The sequence below is a fragment of the Athene noctua genome, chromosome 6 (genome assembly GCF_965140245.1).
Source record: "Athene noctua chromosome 6, bAthNoc1.hap1.1, whole genome shotgun sequence".
In the NCBI taxonomy this organism is placed as follows: Eukaryota; Metazoa; Chordata; class Aves; order Strigiformes; family Strigidae; genus Athene; species Athene noctua.
Window position 1 is genome coordinate 14,295,971 of NC_134042.1, and position 17,319 is coordinate 14,313,289.

Sequence of the window (17,319 nt, forward strand, 5' to 3'; positions counted from 1 at the left end):
GTGCCGGTGCCGGCCCCGCCGCTGGCCCGCAGCGCCCCGCCCCGTCAGGCGGAGGTCGCCCCGCCCCGCCGGCGGCCCCACCCCCGGCCCTCTCCGTGTCATGCCTCTTTCCCCAGCCAATGAGAAGCGGCGGGGGAGGCGGAGCTGGGGGCGCTTATTGACAGGCGCCGCGAGGCCCAATGGGGAGCGAGAGCTGACGAGGCGGGGGCCAATTGGGGGGACACCGGTGAGTGCGAGACTCCGAGGCCAGCGGCTGGGCGGGGGGGGCGTGGCCGAGGCGGCGAAGGCCCTCAATCAGGTGAGGGCGGCGTTGACGGGCGGCAGCGGCGGCCAGTGGCGGCGAGGAGGCGGGGCCTCCCCTCCCCTCCCGCCGCCGAAGCTGCCAGAGAGTCAGGTGGCTCCGGGATGCGCGGCCGCGGCGGCAGGCGGAGGCGGGCGAGGAGGAGGCGGGGGGGGATGCGGCGGCGGCCGCTCGGCGGCACGCGCTGCCTGCCCTCGCCTCTTCCCGCTCTGGGCTGAGGCGGCCCCGCGCCGGGACGCCCCCCCCCAAACCACCACACCTCCCCCTCCCCCCCCCCCCCCCGGCGGCGGCGGCACCTGCTGCCGGCGGGCGCCGGGCCGCATGAACAATAGGCGGCGGTACCGGCCCCGCCGTCCCCCGCAGCGCCCGGCTGCCGCGGGCGCCTCCCCCTATGGAGCAGCCTCGCCATGGAGCCCCTCACAGAGCTCAGCCAGGAGGGCGCGGGCGGCGGGGAGCCGCCGGGCGGCGGGCCGCTCTGGACCGCCGTCTTCGAGTACGAGGCGTGCGGCGAGGACGAGCTGAGCCTGCGGCCGGGGGACGTGGTGCAGGTGCTGTCCCGGGACTCGCACGTGTCCGGCGACGAGGGCTGGTGGACGGGCAAGATCGACCAGCGCGTCGGCATCTTCCCCAGCAACTACGTGAGCAGCGGCGTGCAGGGGGGCGGCCCGGAGCTGCGGGCCCGCTACCCGCCGCCCCCCGCCATACAGCGTAAGGCGGCCCGGGCCCGGGGGGGTCTCGGTGCGGTCCCTCGCCGCCCCCCGGCGGAAGGGAGCTGGGGGAGCAGAGGGGCGGGGGGACCGGACCGGTGGAGGCCAGGAGTCGCGGGGTGGGGTGGGGGGGTTCCCGGCCCGGCCTGGCCCAGCCCTCCCGAGGTCCCCGAGGGGAGGCGGGACCGCCGCCAGCGCGGAGGGAGGCCCGGCCCTTCCGCTGGCCCTGACGGGAGCCGGGACCGCCACGGCGGGGGAAGGCCCAGCCCGGTGCGGGGAGGCCGCGGGGCCCGGCCGGTGGCGGAGGGGGCAGGGGCGAGTGGGCCCCGCGGTGGCCCTTGGCGCGGGAGCGGGGGGGCTGCGGCGGCCCGGCCCCTCGCGGCCGGGGGTGCCCCAGGCCGGCGGCCCCGCTCGGCCCTGCTGTCCGCTCCGTGCCCCTTCCTCCCCGCAGCCGCATTCCTGCTGCTCCGGTGCCCCTCTGCCCTCCAGGCCGGCGCCTCGCTCCTCTCCGAGAGGCCGAAGCCAGCTCAGCGTGTTAGCGCTTCAGTGCCGCCGGGAGCAGTTGCCCATTGTTAAGCCCTGTGTTTCCAGGGGCTGATAAATTTTCACCGGAGGGCTGAGGCTTGGTGCCCAGGCGGTGGTGGAGTCACCGGGGGCTGTGGTGACTCTGCCTTTAAGACTATCCTTAGGGAGAGGTTGCTGGTTAGGAAGCAGTTGCTTTCTGCAGTGTTGATTCCCTGCTAATACTTTCGCAATATCTTCCTTTATTCGAACCAAAAGCTTATTATTTCTGACTTAGAAATTCCTAAGCTGACTTGTGTTACCAGGTTCCTCCTTAGCCCTTTGTCTTCTTACAAATTCTAACCTAAAATGAGTTTTATCCAAGTTTGGATACCTGGGCCTACCTGAAGGTTGTTTGGCTAAGTTGTGATGCTGAAGGCACGAAGGGATCGGCTTGTTTCTGTGAACTTCAGTGCCCTTCTGAGGCCTTTGTTGGAGCCAGATAATAGGGCCATTTCGCCCCTACGTTTTTTGTAGCCTCTATGTACAATTGTGGAAAGACAAATGGGGTGGAATGACTGTTTCTAGATCCTGTTTTATCTGTCACTATTGACAATTCAGGCAAGAGTAAAGCTTTTTTTGGAGGGACAGGAAAAATCTTCAGACTAGTAGGCTTTTCTAGAAAGTAAAACAAATGAAAATATGCTTTGTCCTATCTAGGACATATCTCCAAGGAATACAACTAATAGCCTTTTTCTTATTCTGTGTTCTGCTCGAAAGCATTTAGGTAAAAACTCAGTAATTTGTAGTATTGCCCTTGGGATTGTGAAGGGACTAGGTTGGGCAATAGTGGTGCTTGCTTCTATGCTGGAACAGTATAGATAATTATTTTTTTTCCTCACATGTAGAAAACACTGTGAATGCTTCTTAGTTTTTGTCTTTAAGGTAGTTAGGAGAACCATTTCTACATAACTTCTCAAAGCCTCAATCCCCTACCATTTTGACTGTTTGAGGGCAGGCTTAGTAACTCTGGATTCTCCTGCCTTATTGCACTTTCTGTGGTTTGACAGTTCAGTAACAGTTGTGGAGTTGCACCTTCCCCCTTTATCTTTGTCTTATCCTTCTGGTGCCACAACAGGACTATACTACTTCTGTTCTCTCAAGTCATCAACCATATGTTCATGACAGAGTAGAATTTATTGACCTTCAGTAAGTTTTTGGTATGCTAAAGGGGTATGCTTCTTTTTTTTTTTTTTTAAAGAAACAATGCAATTTGGACAGGGGGTAAAATTAGTTGCTGTTGATTTGGGTTTTCAGGTTTAGTGTTAGAAATCCCCTTGCAAGGAATGATACTTTGAGGGCTGGTGATGTTTGATAGCTGATTGGAATAACAGTCTACTGCTAACTTACTGGACTAGGAAATACTAAAGTTTTGCGGGAGTAATGCAAGGTGTCATTCCAGATGTGCACCTTTGCACAATAGCTATTTTTAGTTGCTTTCCTAACGTTTATTTTCATATTTGATGAAGGTTTTGGAGCATGAGTCCTAAAAATTCTGCTTCCACTGGGAGCTGTAGTAATATAACTAGTAATTGCATGCTGTCTTTCAGCCATCCACGTAGTGTGCTTGACTCTTACCTCAGTGGGGGTACCACGAATGTCAGAAGGAGCTTATTGAGACTGTCAGCAGTGGGCCAACTTGAAGGACCCCTCGTGCTATGGGCTCTTACATGCTCCAGGCTGAATTAAATAGCTTAATTGTGCGGTATAATAAATGCTGATTAAACAGCAACTACTTTGCAGTTTTCAACATGGCACTGGTTCATGGTGTACAGGCTCAGTAATTCCTTATCAGTCCCCAGAGGAATGATAGCACTTCAGTTCTTAAATTCTAAGGTGAAAAATGCATGTTAAACATTCCCGTTGCCCTTACAGTCCAGTACAGCACATCTGCCAAATTAAACTGGAGTTTAGAAAAGGGGTTAGTGTGTTTAGAAAGGTGAAGAAAAGTAAGTAGGTTGTGCATTAATGCATAACTAAGTCTGTGAAAATGAACAAGCTAATTCAGTACAACATACCTTTAAAGAAAAAAAACAAAACTTAACTAAAGTTGGAGTTGGTTTTTTTTTTTTCTGCTTAAGCTACCCATGAGGGTGGGCTAGTCAGTCTGCCTTGAAGATGCATTGTCAAAGTAAAGCAAAGACCGTAACTGCAAGTAAAACTTTCTTTGCAAAATACCTTGCAGCGTAACACGTTCAGTTCGCTCTGGAAGCATAAATCGCGCGGTTTTCCGTCCCAGGCCTGTTCCGGTGCCTTTGTGCGCCCAGCAGGGGTGTGCGTGTTTCCCGAGGAGGGGGGCTGGGTGGCAGCACGCCGCGGGAGCGCTGCTCTCGGTGCCTTCCCTTCCCTCCCGCGTCCCGCCGCACTCCTCCCGCGCGCCGCCGGGGGGCGGGGCCTGCCGGGGGGCGGGGCCGCCCGCGGGAGCTGTCCCTTCAGCACCCCCGCCCCGGGACCCGCCGCCTCGGCCGGGCCTGCTCGCCTCTGAGCCCCCCCGCATTGGCGGGGGGCGGCGGGCTCTCGGCCTTGCCTTGTCGTTTACATCAGTGCTTCTCAACCTGTGGTCCGCCCACCCCCGGGGGGGTCACAAAGGCTTAAAGCAGGGGTGGGGAACGGCCAACCCATGGCAAGCACCGCGCCTCCTTTTCACACAGCCCCCCCCCCTTCGATGCCCTTCTCGTACTCAAGCCCCTCCCCTCCTCCACCTGCCCTGGCACGCTAGTATATTTGGTGCTAGTATGGTTGGGGCCCGCTTTAACTAGGCGGTTTTTCTCTTAAAGACTCTTTCTTAACCCAACGGCCCTCTTTAGGGCCATGACAGGACTGAAGTCTGTTCCTTCAAGTGGTGGCCCTGGACCCATAAACAAAAATATGTCGTGACTGAACACAGACAAACAACGGGGGAGGTGAGGAAAATTGTAAAAACTTTGCATCTAATTTTAATGTAAAAATGGGCATCAAATTCAGAATTAGCATGTTAAAATACCATGAAATGGGCCATTTGAGCAAGAAGAGTGTTGATGCTATCATTTTAAATTCATATGGAAGTATTGCAATAAATAGGAGTGTGTGCATTAATAGATTAATTTATTTCCCTTCTCCAAATTTGAAGACCCTTCAAGAGAAAAATCTAAATAAATATTTGATGCAGTCTAGTGCTTTAAATCTTGAATTAAATTCTTGGTGGCCTGTGGCCACAAAAGGTATTTAAAGGGGGTTTGTGGTGAAGGAAAGCTTGAGAACCGCTGGCTTACATGGTCATTCATTTTCAGTCTTTTTATTGACTTTGGCTGTAGGAGCAGGTGAAGTGAGCATTCAGTCAGTGCTGGAATTCTGCTGACTGCAGGTGATAGGACTCAGCATCTGATTTCTTTAGCTCTTTTATCAGTGAAAAATAATACCAGAGCAGCTGCTTTTGTGCATTCCCAGAGACAGGGTAGTCTCATAACTGGAGTTATTGTCACTACAGCCTTGTTCTAAAATTTCAGTGTTTCAGGTCAGAATCTACTCCATCTTTTCTAGTAATCTGTATCTCATGAGCAGTTGAACACCAAAGCGGGTACTGTAGGTGTGAAACCTTATTTGTTGTGTAAATCCTTGAAGTTCAGAGCTGCCCAGAAGATGTACTCTACAGTAACAGACAAATAAGTTCTTTTTGTGTTCTGGACTGGAAAGGGCCTTTTCTCCTTTTGGAATATTTTCCTGGTCAATTTTCTATCTTATTTTTCATTAATCTTCATTAATCTTTTGTTTATGGAATGCTGGTAAAAAGAGTACAGGCATTGTTATTACACTGTCTGAGGATTCAGATCTATTGACTGTACTGCATAGGGCATTTGACGATATAATCCCTATATGTAGTCAACTCCTTGCTCATAGGTTTGATTGACTTACAGAAGTAAGACAGACTTAAAAATCATGTCAAAAAAGATAGAGCTCAGTCAAAAAAAAAAAAGTCTTCAGCTGCGAGCAGCAGAGTTCGTATTAACAGTTTTGTGACAAGGTCTTGTGCTATAGGCTTATACTTAGGAAAGACATTTGATTTGAATAAATATTTTACTTAAGTGGAATCTAATCTGTTCCCTTCACTTGTATGACTACGTAATTTCCTTTAAAAACAGTGGACAGCTTTATGTATACAATCGATAACTACAAAACCCGGTAATATAATACAGTACTCTGAATTAATACCTACATCAAGTAAGTCCATTACAGACCTAACGTCCTTTCTGCTAGATTAAGTAGGGGAACCATGTCAGATTTGGCATTTCAAATGCAGGAAAGTATTAAGTTTCAGTGACTTTCTGCTTAAATCCTTGTATTTGTCCTCTAAAACTTAAAAATTTCTTTGACTGTAATTGGTAATGACCAAAACATCAGAGTAGCATCAGTGGTAACTCAGCCAGTGGCCTACCACTGCTGTCAATTCGGCTGTGTCAGTATGTGGGTTTTCTGTGCTACATTAGTCAGTATTGGATGGGTTCTTTTGGCCATCTGTGAGCATAAACTGTGTTTAGTGTGCAGTTGTACAGGGTATGCTTTTCTCACCACTTTTGCTCCAGATGCAATTTATATGCTGAATTAAGACATCTGCATCTGTAGATTTTACTGTACAACGCCAAGTAGCCACCAGTTACTGTGGCAGCCTGTTTAGTATAGCTGTGAGTGCATAGGAATGGAAAATGATGATTCTGTTATTTCATACAGTTTCTGTAATACAAATGCAGTATGCATTAATCAAAAAACGTTTTTCTTGTTGCTAGCTCTGCATACTCAGTATGTGGTTTTACCCATCTGTTATTCACACTATTGTCAGTAGTGTCAGAATTGGTTAACAGATCTCTTGTGTTGAACGAATCTACAAAGCTTGTAGAGGTGTGGAAGAATAAGCGTGATTTGGGCAGGACTAAAAGATTGGTAGTGACAGTTGAATAAGAAACGTTCAAATAAGGGAGCAGATGCATTTTGTGTTGAACTTTAGCTATGTCACATGAAGTACTGTGTAGTGAAGTCGGTGAAGATTAGACTGTGGGTTTTCTCTTCTGGAATCTTGTACTGTCATTAAGGGTAGGAAATTAAGGTTTAGCCTTAAGGGAGCATCAGTGTTATAAGGGTTTAAGTGTGTTAAGAGGATGCTATTTTCAGTGTGTCATTCACCACCGTTTGTTCAAATTCATCACCTTTCACAGTGAGTACTTCATACAGGTTTTATCATACTGCAAGATCTGTTTTACCCCATGCTATTTGGCAGTGAAAGATTGTCATAAGGGACTACTGCTTTCATTTGTATTGTTTTGGAGTGAAAATTGGTCCTTCCTCCAAGGATAAGGGCGAGGTTGGGCAACAAGGACCTTCAGCTGGTGTACAGGCTGTGTAGCTGCTAAATGTTGACATCTTCTTTTCTTCTTTCCCTAGTCTTGGAGATCGACTTCTCAGAGCTTGTTCTGGAAGAAATCATTGGCATAGGGGGCTTCGGAAAAGTGTATCGAGCTGTGTGGATAGGAGATGAGGTTGCTGTCAAGGCAGCTCGCTATGACCCTGATGAGGACATCAGCCAGACCATTGAGAATGTTCGCCAAGAGGCCAAGCTCTTTGCAATGTTAAAGCATCCCAACATCATTGCCCTCAGGGGCGTGTGTTTGAAGGAACCTAATCTTTGCTTGATCATGGAGTTTGCCCGTGGAGGATCGCTGAATAGGGTGTTGTCTGGTAAAAGGATACCTCCTGACATACTAGTGAACTGGGCAGTGCAGATTGCGAGGGGAATGAACTACCTGCACGAGGAAGCGATTGTTCCCATAATTCACCGTGACCTGAAGTCCAGCAACAGTAAGTGCTACACAGCGAACAGCCAGGGTGCTGGGGTATGGTTTTGGAAATAAATGGCACACAGAAAAGTGAGGAGTAATGTTAACTTAGTGATCCTTTCTTGTGAACCACTGTATCCTCTAATTCAATCCCAGAGGGGTTTATTGTGCTACAGACCACAGGAAACATGTAAATGCTTTCACTTTGTAAAAGCAACTTAAAAGGTTGGATGTAAAAGCAACTGTAACTGGAGCATGCCTCTCCCGTAGTTCATATATGCATACATATATATACACACAGTGTCTCAGTTTTATTGGCATTTCAGCAGACTTCTCAGTGTTGGAAAGTCTTGTGGAACTTAAAATATGTATTTTTCCTTCCACTTTTTTGGAAGGATAAAGGCTCCTTTGGAAAGATAAATGCTCCTAAGCTTTCATTTTACTTGCTAGATTTTGCTGTATAGATGAGCTGCAAGCCTGTTTTCCTTATGGGAGATTTAACCCATCCCTGCTGAATTGAATCTTCTCTCTGTCCCTCATAGAGCTGGTGTTGACAGAAACATTAACTCAGGTAAATGAAATGTCCCAGTGGGTGCCCTTGTCCACCCAGGACTTCATCTGATGTTTGTGGTGCTTCACATGGGATGCAGCTGACCCATTAGAGCATGGGGACTGAACTTTGATAGTTAAGATTTTGGAAATCATGGTGAATAGCTACCCTGTAATACTAATAGCATTATTGTCTGCCACTTGGGTATTGGTTTTGTAGTGTGTCTGTTTTCCCAAACTTAAAATTGCCTCGAAGTCAAATGCATGCATAGAATGTTACTTACGAGTGTGGGAGCAAACTGCTTCAGTGGTTTAAAGATCATCCTCTCCTTTCCTGATACCTGCATGCAGCTGTTCAGCCTTTCTCCCCGCTTGTTGATGTCTAGATGGCAAGAGCAAACACATACCTGCATGTTGGCTGCCATGGTTTAGGTAGGTGTGTTAGTATGAACTCATTTTCATTTATGGCTTGAGTTAATAAGCGCAGTGAACTGGGTGACTGGGATGCAGGCAAATGTTCTCTTCTGCTTGGAGGGCAGTAATGTCTGGCAAAGAGGTCTGACAGTTTAAAATTTTAATATCTTAAATAGATTCACTCGTAGAGCTAGTGTTAACAATTACAATGCTGTAAACTTCCAAGCCTTGCAATCTTCCTTTCTTTTTTGACCTCGTATCTTGTGGCAGTGAATTTATATTGTTTGTTGTGAAGGAAAAAAAATACTAACTTGTTAGTGAGTTCAAAAATAGGAACTATGAGAACTTTCAAATTAGTTTCTATAAATTGTACTATTGAAGTTATCATTTTTGTTAGGGTAAAGCAATCTTAATGTTTTCCTAATATCCTAATAATTTTCTAATATAAATATTTTCTGATATCTAAACCCTTACAGATGGCAGTATATATAGGCATATTGATAAATGCTGTAAAATGAAGGATTGATTTGCTTGGTTAATGGATGATTGGCTGCATCTGTGAATAAGAAATAGTTGCCTTTGATTGTTGGGCCTTTACTCCACACCTAAGAAAATATTTACTTCTTTTGCTAACAGGTTATTAAGACTTTATTGCTTAATGCTATCTGAACACTTTTGATGTTTAGAATGGAAGATATTTCTAAGATAAAAAGCTGTTAGCTCTTGATGTTTCATGGTTTTATTCAGGCTAGAGACTGCTAGTTGAAAAAGGATATGTATCAACCAGAGAACTAACCCAACTAGAGGGACACCAGTGCATGATGTCACCAACCACACACAGATATGGATGCTAGAAAACATCAGTACTGTCAGCAGCAAGAATAAATGTCTCTTGTCACAGTGCTTCAGCAGTACATAATTGTGCTGCGCTGTAAATTGTCAGTGAGAAGTTGAGGGTTTTGCTACATGTATTACTAGAATTTTCCTCATTTGGGAGGAAACAATAGTAAAGGAAGAGGAAGAATGAGTGGGAATGCCTGTGGAAGGATTCAAAGATCCTATGTTTGGAGGGGGAAGCTGGAGAATTTACATGTTGGTTCTAACCAAAGGTACCATCAGATGTAGTACAGAAATGATGGATATAGGAAAATTCTAGCCCAGCTAAGTCTGCAGAAAGCAGTATCACATTTGGGAAACTAAATAAATGTAGGAGCTGGTACTGGACGGAAGAACTTGAGATATTTTAATGAAAATTCATTTTTTTTGGTAACCTTTCACTTAAGATGAATTAGTAACCTCAGGTATGGGCTTGACATATTACAATAGCTGTTTAGTTTGGCAGTATAGACTTCTCCATGCTGTGCTGTGTAGTGGAAGAGAAATTTTTTTAAATGTATCCTATTTTAAACATTTGAAGATATATGTTCTTTTCTGAGTGTATCTATAAAGCAAGTACCATAAATACTAGATTATGACAACAGTCGAGTTTTTTTGGGGGAAAGGGAGTTTTGGTCTTTCCTGGATTTTTTTGCTATGGGTTTCCCCCCCCCCCCAAAAAAAAAAAAAAAAGTATCGTATCTATACATGCAGGTAGACTTAACTCATGGTTATCTGTAGGATAAACAACTTTGGACTGCCTAAGTTGTGTCTTTCCTGAATATGCTGACACTGCATTGCTGAAATACCTTTTCCATTATATGTAATAAGCATCTTGGATATTTCTCCACTCTGTTTTCTATGAAATGTTTTTTACGAGTTTTGTAAAGATTAGTGGACTAGATATGTTATTGCATCCTGATTTATATAGGGCTTGTTTTTTCTGTGTTTTTCTGATATACTTAGTTTTCTCAATTACTGTGGATAATGGAGAACAGGTTACATTGGTAGCTTTGTGCCTACAGAATTACAAGCTTGTCGTACTTTCTTTGCACAAGTTACCACCCACCAACTAATAGGCAGTAACATGTCTCCGGAGAAGGAACAGCTTCTGCTTGCAAGAACTTGGAAAAGGTTCTTGCAGACACATTTCTTTCATGTACTGAACATCTACAAGTACTGCAGAGCTATCATGGGAGCATCAGCTGTATTGATCTACTGATTGGTACTGCCTACATTTAGTAATAGGTAGTGATTCTCATATATCTCTCGCCTTCAAGCACCATCTGGGACCTGCATTATCCATCTGAAGCTGCAGGTTGAGTTAATTTGGGAGTTAGGGAACAAGATGGAGGAGTGGGAATGAACAGAGTTGCCTTATTTAAAATCAGATTTTCTACTAGAACAGAAGACATTCAGAGAATGCCTTGCTTCCAGATGTCTGCCTATATTTAGGAAGATACAGAATGCATGAGGACAGTACTTCATTATGAACCTTTTAAGAAGGTCGTGTTTGAACATTAAAATAAGTCAAGTAGGCATCTTGATACAAGTCTGAGAAATTAGTCCATTATATAAGGGTTTGGGAAAAAAAAATCTTTTAACCTAAACTCTTTCAGCTTTGTGGACTTGAGTGGTAGGTACCAAAACAATGCTCAGAATAGTTCTCTGTGTTTCTGATGGCGTAGTAAATAAAATAGTTTTGATTGCTTTGGGATGTAACTTCATCTTGTATAGGGACTGAGCTTCAGGGGATTATCTGAAGATTCCAGGAGGTGTCTGGTTTTGATATTCTCCTTGTCAAAAAGCATTCTGCAAACCAATTGTGTTCCTTCTTTTAACCAAAAAGGTGGACTTTTTTTCCTGTTCCATCATTTTTCTTCACTTCTTTTCTCCTTTTCGTTATCATAACTTTAGGTTTAATGCTAATATATTTAAAGTGTAGAAGTGCCCTGTTCATTTTAAGTACTGTGTTTGTGTGAGGCAGATTTTTATTGTAAAACTTGGAGGTTCTGAGGACTGCCTGTTTCATTGCTTTGAGGATGCTGTCAGGAAATGAGTATGTAAAGATCGTTACAGAACAAATTGCACACCTGTGATTTATTTTTAGAGACCCTGAAATTCTTTTACTGAGTGTAAGTTCAGTTGGCAGTGAGTCTGGTAGGTGAGTGTTCCCACTGGCATTACCAACTCACGTGTCAGTCATCTAACTGTGCAAGGGAACGGAGATAACCCAGGAAATCTATTTTGTTCTTCTGTGTGAGGGGATTTCTCTTTTTTGGCATTTGATTCAAGAGAATCGATTTATTTCATGTGAAAATTAATCACCTTAATCTGACAGAATCCTCTCTGGCTTCTTTTTCTTCTCTTAGTCTGGCAATATTGCTAACCTTTCCCTCTTCACCTGCATGTTGGTGCTCCACTGAGCAGAATTGCTCAATTCTATGTTACAGAATGGGTAGTAGGCCCCTCCCAATGTGAAGGCTCCTAAATAACCTAAAAGCTGAGCTATAGGAAAAAAAAAGCAACTAGGAATGCCTACTGAAGTCAACATTGCTGTGTTGTGCGGAGCTCTTAGTTTCTATTATCTGTGACTTGAGTCACATTTCTGGCCAGAGGAAGGGGCTTGGCATATAATGCTTAGGATCAAAAAGGGCAGTCCTGTTGGTTTTAGTGAAGTATTGTAAATAATGAGGCTGGTCCTGTTTGTTTCTATTTGTCTGTCAATGTTAGATATGCCAGGATTGCTATAGGAATAATGCCAGTTAACTAATGCTGCAGAGAACTAGCAAAAGCATATTTGCTCCTTTTTTTGTCTGGCTCAGCAAAATACATTTGTTATTTGCACTACACTGAAAGATTTTGCTGAGGGTGTTCATGCCAGTTTGCAAAGTGCTTTATAAAAGTCGCCATGTCTGTGTTCCACAAAGTGGCACAGAAGATTAGCAGCAAAGTGACATGGCCAAGGTCAAAGAAAGAGGTAAGGACAGAGCTCAGAATAAACACCAACAATTCTGATTTGGTCAAGTCAGTAGTGCTTTTCTAGTTCTTTGAAGGTGTTCACCTCTCCCACTTTTTGGACCACCATGGTAAGGTTGTGGTATCCCGAGATTCAAAGCTCTGGCTTCCTTAAGAATTCCAAACTCTGCTGTAGCTTTGCTTATTTATTTTATGCAGTTGTTTAAGCCTTTTTCTGTTCATAAAGAAGCTAGTAGAGCTGACTTACACATGGTCTCTGAACAGTTGTTCCTAGGATTGACAATGTTCCTTGTTCATTTTTTTAAAAAGTACAGGCAGAATTTAGAAGCAGGGATTCCTTGTGACTAGTTCAAACCCAACCTAAGGACAACAGGACTTGAATGTTACATTATCAGTCTTTATAACGTGGTTTATTATCTCATGCTTTGTTAGAGTATTCACATCCCAATGCATTCATAATTGCCACTCTTCTGTTGGTTTTTCTCAGAGAAGGGCAAGTACTTAATGTAAACCTCTTCCTCTGTCTGGTGGTGTCGTAGAGGAGAGCTCTTCCAGGGTCTGCTTAAAGTATGTTAGCAGAGCAGTTTGGAAGTCTGCACAATTATTGCTGCTTCTGGTACTTCAGTGTAATTTGCTGACTAACTCTCCAATGTTGTACCTTCTATCAGAATGGATTTCCTTTGTCAGTGCAATTAAATGAGTGTGAGTAATGCTTCATGTAAAGTAGAGTGAAACTATTTCACTGGCATCTGAATGCTTTACACTGAGTGAATAATTGATCTGGCCTTAGTTTGGCAGTCCCTTGCCCTGTAAGAGGAAAGTGATAAAAATGTCAGATGGGGGGGTGGGATGGGACACAGGACAGCAACAGCTGGGAGATTAGTTTTATGCAGATGTTCTCTGATTTAGTTCACAGAGCACAATTCAGTAAACATCATTGGGTTTTTTAGGTTTAAATAGAGCGTACAGTACAAATCAAGCCTTTCAAATGCCTGAATATGGTCTTAAGGGTGATTAAAGATGACTTTTCAGGTTCTGCCCTTAAGCAATTATTTGGTTCTGTGGACATGCTATACAGTATTGCTAATGGTGCATAAATCCTAGCTCTGGTTACTCTGCTTATTTCTCTGTCTCCCCAGAATATCAGACTTTGTGCTGATATCCTGGTCACTTGTTTGTGGTTAAAAAAAATTTCCAAATAACTATAATTTTTTGCATGTGGTAATATGATGATGAAATTCATGCCAGTGATATTACAACTTTTTGTTGAACAGAATGAAAAAAATCTTTCAATTGCATGTGTTATTAGTTCAGAAGATGTAAATTATACCTGAAAGTGATGTTAACTTTTAAGCTGTTGAAACACCAGGAATTCATGGAAGTAGGGTGACAGTTTACTTCGGGTGTTTTTGTTTTTTTTCCTTAGCTTGTCTAAATTGGTGCAACTGCTTTCCTCTCTGAGAGGTTTAACAGATGCCTTTATGTTGCAGTCTTATTTCTGGTATGTTTTAGTAGATTTCTGAGAGTGCCAAAATGAAAATACATCTCTTGTAAACTATTTGTTTTAGTTGAATATGAATTGATGTCTTCACTGTTAATTGCAAGTCAAAAATGGAGAGACTTCATGGAATAAGTTTGGTGTCTACAAGAACACTTTGATATTCTCCTGTCCGCACCAAGTACCGAAAGGCAATTTCACAAATGGAATCCCTTATCTTTGTAAAGAAGAAGGGAAAGACTTTGTTCTTCTCATTTTTAAGATGTGAAATTGTGTGTATTACTTTTAGAAACCTAGCTAATATCCTTTTTTGTCTTTGTGTCACTGCATATATTTTTCTGCAGGATTCTTTCTGCTCCTAAGCAAAAAATGACCAAGAGTTATGAAACTAAGTACTTTCTCCACACTGTGCATATGGAACCATAGAAAGATCCGAGCAGACCTGAGCACCATCATGCATGAGGTGTGCCTAGGCATCTGTGTGCTGCTCCCATGAATTCACTGTCTGACCAGCTGTGACAGAGCTGGGATAAATCTGTGTTTTTCAGAAATTTCTAAGTAGCAAGTCAAGACTGAGAACAGCCTTGTGGCATTTCCAGGAATCTAGAATAACTTTTTCAGCTCCACTTTTTTTGGTGTTGTTCCCACATCAATAAACTTAATTTGAATTTTGAGAGATTTTAGTCAGCAGCTTCACTTTTGATTTTCTCATTAAACAATTCTATTCAGAATTTCAGCATATCCGAAGAAAATTCACTCTTGAAGCATCAGAAGTTAAGCACAGTCTTGCTTTTTGAAGTGATGATTCATCACACAAGATGATTCCTTAGTTTTAAGTAATATCTCATTTTGTAAGATGGTGCATATTCCCTTATGACAAGCAAGGAAAGCTTTAAACTGTTGGAAAGAGTACAGGATATAGCACTTGATTTTAAGTAGATGCTTTTTGCTATATGTCTGCTTTCTGGTTCTAGGATAGTTTCAGTTAAATTGGTGTGACTTTGATTTTCAAAATGTTGCCAGACTTGACTGGAATATCTGATAATTGCTTCTTAATTGTCCAAATGCTAATGGAAAGGTAAATTCAGCCTTCCTCAGGCCTGAACTTTTTCCATATATGAAAAAGAAATACAGAACCTTATGCACTAAGAGGAGAAACTATCACAATTTGGAAGAATTTATAATTTATGTAGTTTGGTTTCATCAGTGTTTCTTAAGATCAGGGAGAAAACGACTCACTTGAGTAACAGTAAATCTTTGGGTCCCAGCCTGTAGAAGAGTTGTGGTGGTGGTAATGGCAGCATGGTGCAGCATTGTTTAGGGTTCTCTTCAAAAGAAAGTAACTAGAGGAGACAGCCCTCCTATGAGCTGTTTGTGTTGCTACCACCCACAGCCCTTCCATTATGCTTTCTAAAAGCGCCGTTACATTACTCAAGCATTTATTATAACACCATTTTTTATTTAAAACAAAAATACCCTCCCAAAACACCAAACTTTATCTAATGCACATACAGATTCCAAATCATCTCTGAAATCCTGTATGTGCTTTGAATACTGTACTACTTAAGTCCTTGATGATTTTCAGAGCAACAAGCTCCTAGCTAGCTGTACAACATCTTCCTCTGATGCTTCATCAAACAGGCTTCTGGAATTGGCTTTAGCTGCTGAGAAATGTTAAGTTTTGCTCTTTGTATTGGAACTAGAAGCCTTCATGGCTTCAACCTTGCTGATTTATAGACTTACTGTTTAGATGCGTAGCAAATAATAGTCGGTATGCCAATAGCTCCATTTACTAGTAACAGATGAATATTTCTGCCACTTTAAGACGTTGCTTATCGTAACAATTGCTGTGCTTCAACTGGGGATTCCCGTGAGGTTCTTGGGGTACTGTAAAGAAGTGCTAGTATGGATAATTGCTGTAAAGATGGTATGTGTAAGGGCAGTGGGATGTAGGTGAACCAGGCCATGTGGTCTACCTGCCACTAAAGTATTACAGGATTTCCTACTGTTTCTCCTATTAGACTACGGACCTAGGAAGAGATGTTCAAATAGTCTTTAGTTGCTTTTGACTTTGCATTATTCAAGGATCCTGAAAATAAAAACAATCCCCTAACTTTGATTAATTGAACTTCGATATGCCTAATTCTGCTTGTTCAAGTGTTGTCAATCTTGCCCTTGGACTTAACTGATTTGTTTTTTCTTGTTTGATGTAATCAGTCAGTGTGTGGCTTTGATATGATTATGGTCGTCTGGTAACTGGGGGATATTCCTAATGCTTCATCACGGTTCTGTGTAGTCACTTGGACTCTTTGATCACAGAGTAAGCTGGGTCAGAAAACTAACAGGAATCGAACACATCAAAAATTGAACAGTTTTCTGATAGCTTTACTGCATGAGCTGTTACCTCGCATGGACTTTCATGTGCAACAGTGCAGCACTACCTCTTAGCAGCTGGCAGTTTGTTCTGCTCAACTTAAGGTAAAACTGCAGTATTCAGGAAAGTCTGAATTTCACTGTTGTCAGCTGTAACTTGGTGTTGATTGTGCATCTCAGAGCCTTTTAACATTTGTTCTGATGTAAATAACACCCCTCTTACTTTCCTTAAGGTTTTTTAATTAAATCTGATTTTAAAAAAAACAACCTACAAACAGACCACCAAAAAAACCCCAGCTTCTGGTGTGGTTTGTGTTACTGCCTGTGAAATTTTTGTCTTCCTTACCTTCTAAATTGTGGCATACCAGCCTATTACAGGAATGAAGAGTAGTTGATGTTACTGACTGTTTCATAGAGATGTCTTAATTGAAGCCAAAGCAAACCAGCTCTGCACTACTTTTTTCATCATGAATGTAATGTTTCTGTTTGCCTAGAAGTGGCTCCCACTGAACCAGCATTATTATTAAATCTCTTCTCAAACAGTCTCTTGAACGACAGTTAATGAATGTGATTCTACTCTTCCCTTTCCTTTTCTGTTGTTGCCTACTACAGTTCTTGATTTGTTGCAAGCTTTCAAACTGATACGATTTGGCAAAGCACTGTGTTGGGTACAGATAAAATTTTTTTTTTTCCTTGGAGCATTTAACTGATTCTGAAGACTACAGTAATCCGTGCCTGAGCTAGAAGGTTGGTCTGATATAAGTAGTACGGTAGGACTGAACAGCTTCATTTGTCCAGGAAATTCACCTGAATGTTCTCCAGGAGCATTCAGAGTGTTTTGTACCAGATCACTAAAGCAATCAGGCTTTTTTCATCTTGGCTAGGTGAAAGGATCGATTCTAAATATATCATGGCTCTGGAGGCCTTTCCTATCACCTCCCCCATTATGCATTAGCTCTTTAGAGTTACTGTGCTGCATGGCTTAAAATCCAAGAACTGCTGTGCTGTCACATCCATCACCTCCTCTAGGTTGATCGAAGAGGACAGTCAGCCAGCTTTATGGATTTGCTGAACCCTCACGCGTACCCAGTAATTAAAAAGCTTTTGCTTCCAAGGCATATATTTTTTTAAATGTGTTGTTGCTGAATAGTTAGTAATAAAAGAAAGAAAATATTTGCTCATTACTAGACACAGTGTTTGTATTTGTTTTTCCTTCTAAGATGTGAAATTTTGAATGAGTCTTAAATTCTGTGCTCT

At 43.3% G+C, this 17,319-nt stretch overlaps 1 protein-coding gene across 1 annotated transcript in view; it reads left to right on the forward strand.

The window, feature by feature from the left end:
• Positions 1-632: 632 nt before the first annotated feature.
• MAP3K9 (mitogen-activated protein kinase kinase kinase 9) overlaps positions 633-17,319 on the forward strand; it is a 63,292-nt gene continuing 46,605 nt past the window's right edge. The window contains exons 1-2 of the mRNA XM_074909164.1: positions 633-1,009; positions 6,982-7,395. Coding sequence (XP_074765265.1) covers positions 709-1,009; positions 6,982-7,395 — 715 coding nt within the window. The 5' untranslated portion in view covers positions 633-708. The remainder of the gene's footprint in view (positions 1,010-6,981; positions 7,396-17,319) is intronic.